Source organism: Chaetura pelagica, unplaced genomic scaffold, assembly GCF_000747805.2.
Source record: "Chaetura pelagica isolate M959 unplaced genomic scaffold, ChaPel_1.0 scaffold405, whole genome shotgun sequence".
Taxonomy (NCBI): Eukaryota; Metazoa; Chordata; class Aves; order Apodiformes; family Apodidae; genus Chaetura; species Chaetura pelagica.
Window position 1 is genome coordinate 6,434,314 of NW_009953489.1, and position 8,923 is coordinate 6,443,236.

Below are 8,923 nucleotides of genomic sequence, written 5' to 3' on the forward strand. Positions count from 1 at the left end.
ATGCTCAAGTTGATTCAGAAGAAGTTGGCTGATAAAACGGTGAGTGTTTCCCCCCCAGAATTTATACACAGAGTATTTTCTCTTCAATCTAGACTTAAGCATGGAGATCAGTGCAGAGTGCCAGCTCAGCTTCTCTAACAAACACAAGACATCTCAGCTGGTGCTGCAGAATTTCTTGACTCAGGGTGGGGACAGGGGAATGTGACAGGGAGGCAAAAATATTAAACAAAAAACTCAGTTTCTGACAAATTGAAAGTGAATAGCAAGTTTTTTCTTACCTCTGGAGCCCTCTAGGGTGATGCCAGAGAGGAAACACCAGCAGCTGGTTTGCACTGGGCTCCCACATTAGTGAAGTTGTTTCTGTCCCTTTCTCTTCATTTCTGTAGTGTGATCAGGTGATGGAGTTCTCCTGGAGTGCCCTCTGGAACATCACAGATGAGACTCCTGATAACTGTGAGATGTTCCTTAACTACAGTGGCATGAAGCTGTTCTTGGAGTGCCTGAAAGTAAGTGTCTCTGCCTTCTTCTGGAGGAACATTACCAGTGGAGATGCAGGTGTCTGGGCAGGGTCCCTGCCTATGCTCATCTATAAGCAGCACTTCCTGTGTTGTACAAACAGAAAATAAAAAGCTTGTCTGTTTTCTTCTCTCTCATATCCATCCACCCAACTAGAAGAACAGAGAAACTTGTGCTCAACACACCTTCCTCTTTCCCCATCTCATACAGTCTCCCTTAGTAGGGCAGCAGGGAGCACTGGGCTCTGGCCTCAGTTCTCTCATTTCACATGAATCTTGAACACCAGAGATGCCATTTAGCAGCTGCTAAAGAATCATGGCTGATTACCCAAAAAGACTCAGCCTTTCCAGACACGCTGTTACAATTGTCCTCCAGGGCTGCTTGTTCTTGGCATCATCACGACCCTACATTTGTATAATCCTGCTTTTTTTCTTGCTTAGGAATTCCCAGAGAAGCAGGAGCTGCATCGGAACATGCTGGGCCTGCTAGGCAATGTAGCAGAGGTGAGGGAGCTCCGCCCACAGCTCATGACCTCCCAGTTCATCAGTGTGTTCAGGTGAGTGTCTGGACAACCACCAGCTGGGCCAGGGCAGGGAGAGTGCCCTGGAGCTCTGCTCCAGCATCACCTGGAGACTTTTAAACCTTTGCTGCATCAACACCTCTAAATGATTTCTCCTCTCTTGGCAGCAACTTGCTGGAGAGCAAAGCAGATGGGATTGAGGTGTCCTACAATGCCTGTGGTGTGCTCTCCCATATCATGTTTGATGGTCCAGAGGCTTGGGGTATATGTGAGCCCCACCGAGAGGAAGTTGTAAAGAGGATGTGGGCAGCCATCCAGAGCTGGGATATCAACTCCAGGAGAAATATCAATTACAGGTGAGGAATAGAAAAGTTTGTCCCACTCCCCTCAGAGCCAGGATTGTCACAGGAAGCAAGAACCAAGAAAGAGAAGGGAAGAGCTAGAGCCCAGCATGAAGGCTTTGCTCAGAGTGAAGGAGAAACATCCTCAGGGACACATGCAGTGAGAGTTTTACAGCTTTCTTTGAAACATGTCACACAGGCTCCTGAAATGAGACAGCTAGGCTGGCAGTTCCTATGGGAGAAGCGTGGGAGCCCAGCAGAATTTCTCCTGCATGTTTCTGGTGACACTGCATAGCTAGGAAACCCATGATCAGACTACCTGGGTCTGCCTAAGCCTTCTCCTCTGAGACTGCTGTCCTTTGCCACCTCCTCAAGTCTGTTTGCTTCTGAAAGTCTCATGGATTCCTGTAGGTTTCACTCTCCTTTGGGGCATATTTAGACACAGTTCCCAGAAATCCCTTCAAGAGTTAATACAACTGGTGGAATCCTCCAAAGCATGTAAGAGAGTATCAGGTACCCTGCATTCCCATAGTGCTGGGCATGGATCCAGAACAAGTGGCATTTCAATGTCTGAGATACAGTGCAGATGTGATTGTTGTCAGAAGAAACACAGCAACCACTGCATGTGAGCAGCCAGCTCTGGCTGGGTCTAAGGGTGCTTAGGCCCCTCTAAGGACTGATCTGTGCTGTTGGGTTTCAGCTGTTGTGAGGAAATAACTGATAGAGGATGGAAATCAGTTCTTGGACTGATTTCTGAGTTGGTTGCAGCTCTGTCTGGGCAATGTGTTCATGCTGAAATGGCCAGGCCTGTGAGCCTGCCAGCATTGCTGTGGGACACTTAGTCCTTGCTGCCAGGATCTTTGACATGTCAATGGATTTACTGCAGTGGTATCTGTGAGTGCAGAGTTTGCATTGCTCTGACTGGCAAAGGGAGCTGAAGAAAACAGGTCTTGGATTTGTAACAACTTCTGCATTGTTTCTGTGCAGGTCATTTGAGCCCATCCTTCGACTTCTCCCACAAGGGATCTCCCCAGTCAGCCAGCACTGGGCCACCTGGGCACTCTATAACCTGGTCTCTGTCTACCGTAAGTTCTGTCTCAACATCACATGCATTGCACTCTAAGAGTTGAGCATTTGGATCTGAGCTTGTTAGCAGGAAAATCTTCCCAGTTTAGCTACATAGGTAGAGAGAACCTTCTTGGAATGATGCAGGAAAATCCAGGCATCACAGCCAAACAAAACCCAATGGGGCTTAGTTTGTAGGAAATTCCTTCCACGTTTTCATCCTTCTGGCCATGCTCTTGTGTTCTCAGCCATTTTGTGTCTCCTGTTTTCACACTCAGGACACCTCTCCTAGAGGTGGCCCCATAGAAAAGTTTTATGCCTTCTCAGGCCACAGGCTTCTCCTTACCCTCCTGCCACCCTCTGCACCACTCCTCTGAAGGTTCACAAGGACCTGATTTTATTCTTTTTCTCTGCAGCTGACAAGTACTGCCCACTGCTGATCAAAGAAGGTGGGATTCCCCTTCTGAAGGACATGATTAAAATGACCTCAGCACGGCAAGAGACCAAGGAGATGGCCCGGTAGGAAACCATTGCATTAACATCAAACATTCCATCTAGGTTTAGTTTAGTTTTTATTCTACATCAAGTAAGGCTACCAAGGGAAGGCCTGTGCTGGTGTGTACAAGGGGTAAGAAGCAAACACAAGGGAAGAGCAGGAAAAAGAGGATGAAAACAGAAGACTAGGGTAGTGTTTATGGGTGGACAACGCACACAGATCATTGGGGTTGATGGAAGCTGGAAAAATTGGCTATAGAAGTGGCTTTCTCCTTACCCTCCTGCCACCCTCTGCACCACTCCTCTGAAGGTTCACAAGGACCTGATTTTATTCTTTTTCTCTGCAGCTGACAAGTACTGCCCACTGCTGATCAAAGAAGGTGGGATTCCCCTTCTGAAGGACATGATTAAAATGACCTCAGCACGGCAAGAGACCAAGGAGATGGCCCGGTAGGAAACCATTGCATTAACATCAAACATTCCATCTAGGTTTAGTTTAGTTTTTATTCTACATCAAGTAAGGCTACCAAGGGAAGGCCTGTGCTGGTGTGTACAAGGGGTAAGAAGCAAACACAAGGGAAGAGCAGGAAAAAGAGGATGAAAACAGAAGACTAGGGTAGTGTTTATGGGTGGACAACGCACACAGATCATTGGGGTTGATGGAAGCTGGAAAGGGGAGCCACATGATTAATTGCAAATGATGTCAATATTCTCCAGTCATCACTGTTCTCCTTGTGTGGGCTCCCTGTCCACAATCATATTGGCTTGTCAGTAAAATTGCTGACTGCACAGTTACAAAGAGGATTTTTCAAAATGAGGGGAGAGTCCATCAGCTTTGTGACCTTCCCTTGTGACTTACTTTCTTACATGACCTTCCTTTGGAGTCACTCCAGAGTTGTAAAAGCCAGCTGCAGCTTCTGATCATTGGCAAACTGAGCTGTAATGTCACACCTGCAGGATAAATACAAAAGAGAGGCAGGGATCAGCTAGGAGTGCCTGACATGGGGTGGGCAGTGGCCATTCCCCACAGCTGAAGGGCTGTGAAATGCTGGAGGTGACTGAAGCCTGCAGGAGGATCTCACAGGCAGGCAGGTTGTGGGGATGGGACAGAGCAAGAATGGGAAATGAAAAGAATAGGAAGAGCAGGGACAGAAGACAGCAGAGTGAATGGCAAACATCCATGTGCACATGTTCCCTGATGGGGTTCAAGTTACCTGGTGATTTGGAGATGAGGATGATGAAGGTGACAGGTGGATCTGGGTGTGCACTAACATGACATGGAATTTCAAGGGGATGAACCCTGAGCTCAAAGCTGCTTTTGTGGAGTGTAGGGGTGTTGACACAAATCCTGGTTGGTGCAGATCTCAGAAGAGAATGTCTGCTGCACACAGTGTACATTTACACAGAGATCAGGCTGTCGGACAGTTATGTTACTGTCCCACTACTGTCATGCGATAAGCTTTAAACTAAACCCTCTCTCCTTGTCCTTATTTTATCCACAGGAAAGTAATAGAGCACTGCAGTAACTTTAAGGAGGAGAACATGGACACTTCCAGATAGAGGCAATCATCTAATGCCTCTTGCCAGCACTGTATCCAGCTTCTCTCTGATTCACTGTACATAGGGAGGACTCTTACCAACTCACCTGTTGGAAGGAAACTTTATGTGTGTGTGTGTGAGACCCTCAGTAGATGAAGGTGAACAGGGGAGGGGGGGGGAGGGACTTTTTGCACAACAAAAATGCTTTCCTTAAATTAGTGGACTTTTTGTTATGAAGTTTCAGGTTGAAGTTCTGTGTGTATGATTTCTGTATAAAAAGAAAATAACAAAAAAACCCAACAAAGACAACTACATTATGTATCTTTTAACCTTTTTATTTTAGACCACACAGAGAGCCTCAAATGATCATGAGCTTGAAGACCTAGTTGTGTGATCACTAGTGTGACTTTTTTTTTTTTTCCCCCTTTTTAGAAAAAAATCCCCTTTTGCTGTATTGCATGAGGTCCTGTAATGTCTGCAAGAACACCAGTCCTGAATAGGTATTGGCTGCTCGATGGGTTTACAGGCAGAAAGGAGTTATTTATTTGGATGGAGAGGTTGGGGGACTCAATATCAGAGTTAGACCAAAAGAACTGACCTTTTTAATGATATTTGTAAATGGAGGAAACAAGAAAGATTTTTCAAGTCACTCCCTTAAGGGCTTTTTATAGAAGACTCACATTAATGGAGGCACTGCTAATTGTATGTGAGTCATGTGGAAGTAAAACATTCCCATTAAAGTCAAGAGGTCTGTTTTGTCCCCTTTGTCAGTGCAGTGGGCTCTGCCAGCCCACCCAGCCTCCTAAGGTCAGGGATGACCAGTAAAACCAGTTTCACATCCTTGGCAACACAGAGCTTTGCTCTCATGAGGAGACCTGTGCAGCAAGGAACAAGGTTCACAAAGGGCTACACATCTTCATTCCAGTCCTTCACCACCTTGTTAGTTGTGTTCTGTTTGATGGGGAAGGGCTACAAATACCAGAGAGTGTATTTCCCCTCTGCAAAATAAGCTCTGCTGGGCCCTGGTCCAGAGCAGCCTGTTCCACTTGGGCAGGTCCCAGTCATGGGCTGGAGCTGTTCTCCTCAGTCAGCATCCATGCAAGCTGTGCTCATTGGCAAACTCATCTAGCTCACTGCAGCACAAATGCTGCAGCTGGAGGTGCTAAAATCCTCTTCTGAGATTGGGGAGTGTCTGGGCACCCTTTGGAGTGTGATCCCATGAAAAAGCACCTCTTGTTCCACCCCAACATCTTCCCCTTCTCCTGGGAAGCAGAAGGTCCTGTTCTCACCTGACTCCCACAGCACCATGACTCCAGTTTATGTGATGTAGGTGAGAGGACAGTCTCACTGAGGTGGGCTTCACCTGTAAGACTCCATACCTATAAAGGCTGAAGAAGCCAAAGGCCAAGGGTTGCCTCCCATCCAGGCACTCAACACCACCATGTGCAGCCCATGCTCAGAGCCCTCTGCTTGCCACACTCTGTCACAAGTCACAGATCTGCCCTTAGAAGGGATTTAGGAAATATGTTGTGCCTGGTAGCAGTGAGAGGAGCCCATGGCTAGGTGTGTTAGGACATTTCAGGCCTCTGAGCACAGCCTCACTGCTCTCCTGTACACATTGCTCTCAGATTTAACTCGCTGCTATGAGGTTCTTCTAGTGCTCAGAGTTAATGTTGTTGTTGCTGAGCACATAATAGACAGATCCTAGACAGACAAACTGACACTTTAAATGACAGAACACAGCTGCCCTGGAGAGGTTTACTTTTTTCTGCCAATATGGTGTTACTCAATGTCTTCTATTTTTTTTTTTTCCTTTTTAACCATACATCATTTGTTTTGATATTGTCAGATCTGTACTTTCTTCTTTTAAGTGTTTTTCAAACTTATATATGTTTTTGTGTCACTTTGGAATTGTTTTCATATGGTTTGCAAAACTTGACAAATTATACTTTTTTTTGCAGTCGTTTGATTGAAATGTATTTTTCTCTCTCTTATTCCTGCTCCCCAAGAATTGGTGTCCCTAAGAAGCTTTGAGGCAGGGAAGCTGATCTCAAGATCTGTTTTCTGTATTTCTTGCTAATCTTCTAGATGCAAAACTAAGAGAGGCTGCAAGTCCTGCCAGCTCAGCCTCTAAATATTAGGGGAGTCAGGCTTTGCTTGTTTAATTCTCCATTTAGTGCTGCTGTCCTTTTGAAGTGGTTCCACATGCCAGTGCCACCCACGACACTTTCTTCCTTTCTAATGCCCACGTAGGAGAAGCTCCTGCCACTAAAATCCTGAATCATACGACAAAAAGCACTCACAATTCTCAGTGTGTTGGCAAGGTGGGAGTGGAGCAGAAGGGTGACACATGGCAGATGCGAGAGGTGTCAGAAACGTGTCCCCAGAATGCAGCTGCCACCCTGGGGAGGCAGCTGGGGCTCAGGGACCTGTCTCAGGTAGAGCAGCCCTCAGCCTTGTGTTGTAACCCCAGCCAAACCACCAGGCTTTACACTGAGATTTTGGTGCAACTACAGCAGAGTTAATGGACAAGCCATGGGTTAGTTCCATCTGCCTCCAGACCCCACAGTGCCCCTCTTGAGTTCAGCTGTTCCTGAGACCTTGCCTGCTGCAAGCTGGACCATGGTATGCCAAACTAACAAGAACCAAGCTGCATCCAACCTTTGTTTCACACTGTGAAAATAATCAGTCCTCATAGCTTACACATCCTCATCAGGCTGTACCTGACTCTGAATTGGGATAAAAAGATTTCAGATTCCCAGCAACATGGAGATTAATGGAGCCAGGCCAGCTAAAGGTTTAGCTTTCTGAAATCTGTCACTGATCCCAGGGGGAAGAGGAACTAACTATATTCAGTTATACCTAGCTACACATTTTGAGGCAGGCCACCTGCAAGGTAAATTTCTGAGACAGCATTTTAAAAGATATAGCACCCCTGTTAGAGTAACATGAGCTTTGGCTAAAAGCTTCAAAGTCTTCAAGCCAACAAACTTTGTGAGCTGAAAAATAACATTTACTTTCAGCAAGAGGCAAAAGAGACAAAGGTATCCTCTGAACACCTAAAAATAGTCCAGGAATTCCTGTAATCAGGAGTTTGAAACTAGGTTGTACCTTAGTTTCCCTCACTGAAAGAATCACAGTTGTTGCACCCTGGGGATAATGCAGGTACCATGACCTGAAAGCACCTTCTGGAGGCAAAGAGGAGTTAATTCATTGCTGCCATAGGTCCAGCACTCAGGACAAACCAGGATGGTTGTCTGCAGCCATCATTCCAATACTCTGCAAAGCAGGAGAGGGCAAAGTGATGTTTTTATGAAGGTCTGATGCAAAAGGGAAAGTTGGATATCCTGAAATGCCTGACTGTTACAGAGAAGCCTCTCAGGACCTTCAGCTTTGCTGGAGCAAAGGAATGAACCAGGAGACTTCAACTCCACAGATAATTCTAGACCCAAGAACCAACCCTGCCCAGAAAACTAGAAGAGGGCTCTGTCTGTCAAACGAGAATCCAGCTGGAGAGAAGTTACAGTGTGTAAAGATAAGGCAGAGAGGCTCCCTGTGTTCCACAGCTGTTGTATCACTCAGACTCTTGTTCATGTTTTCACTACTGCATTTCCTTTGATATTCAAAAGCTCGGCAAGCAGAGCACAAACAGTTCAGTAGTTCTCTGCAGAGACTGTGCCACCACAGGAACCCACTACCTTGACAGTATGGAGTTCCCATCCTGTCTGGAGGACAACTCCTCGTTCAGGGGCCCAAGTCCCTGGTACAGCAGCCTTTGGCATACAGGGTGTCAGGTGTCTGCCATATCCTCTGGACGAGAGAAGAGAGCAAACGGGTGGGCAACTTTCCACAAGTGCTTCCATTTTACAAGATCTGTGGGAGGAATTGCTTGTAACAATTGGCATCTCTTTGTATGATGCTTAACAGCCAGCAGCAGCAGACTCTCACCTAGACCAAGCCAAGAAACTTTAGCACTGCTATTTGTGGCAATTAGTAACGTTGCAGATAATTCATCTGCCCCATCATGGCTGCTATTACCCTGCACCTGCCTAGGAGTTGAAGTGGTATCTGTTCAGCACTGAATCCTACCCAGCTTCTCACCTTGGTTGGGCTTCTGCTGCAGTCACTCTGACTGAAAGATGAGTGGGAAGAAAAGTGAGCCTATTCCCTGCTCAGCACTTGAAGAAGGCTACTAATTACCAGTGGAGGAAGAACTATGGGGGCATCACCTTCAGGCACCACTCCACAGGGAAGATGTTTTCTTGAGACTATGTAGGGAGGAGCCTGCCACAGCTGGGGTGCTGGAGGGCAGCTTGGGCTGGAAAAGAAGAGAATGAAAAAAGTAGGAAAACAGCTGGTCTGCACAACCATGTGTGTGAAGCTCAGAGGGTAATGGTCAGCAGGCTCAGATGGGGTCTGGATAAGAGACAGCTCTTAAAAAAGGAAT

General features: G+C 46.5%; 1 protein-coding gene across 1 annotated transcript in view; it reads left to right on the forward strand.

The window, feature by feature from the left end:
- ZER1 (zyg-11 related, cell cycle regulator) overlaps window positions 1-5,022 on the forward strand; it is a 12,725-nt gene extending 7,703 nt beyond the window's left edge. Inside the window, exons 9-15 of the mRNA XM_009998915.1 lie at window positions 1-39; window positions 387-506; window positions 957-1,072; window positions 1,204-1,392; window positions 2,365-2,462; window positions 2,859-2,961; window positions 4,440-5,022. The exon at window positions 1-39 is cut by the window's left edge and continues 1 nt beyond it. Of these exons, the coding sequence (XP_009997217.1) occupies window positions 1-39; window positions 387-506; window positions 957-1,072; window positions 1,204-1,392; window positions 2,365-2,462; window positions 2,859-2,961; window positions 4,440-4,497 (723 nt within the window). The 3' untranslated portion in view covers window positions 4,498-5,022. The remainder of the gene's footprint in view (window positions 40-386; window positions 507-956; window positions 1,073-1,203; window positions 1,393-2,364; window positions 2,463-2,858; window positions 2,962-4,439) is intronic.
- Window positions 5,023-8,923: the final 3,901 nt, after the last annotated feature.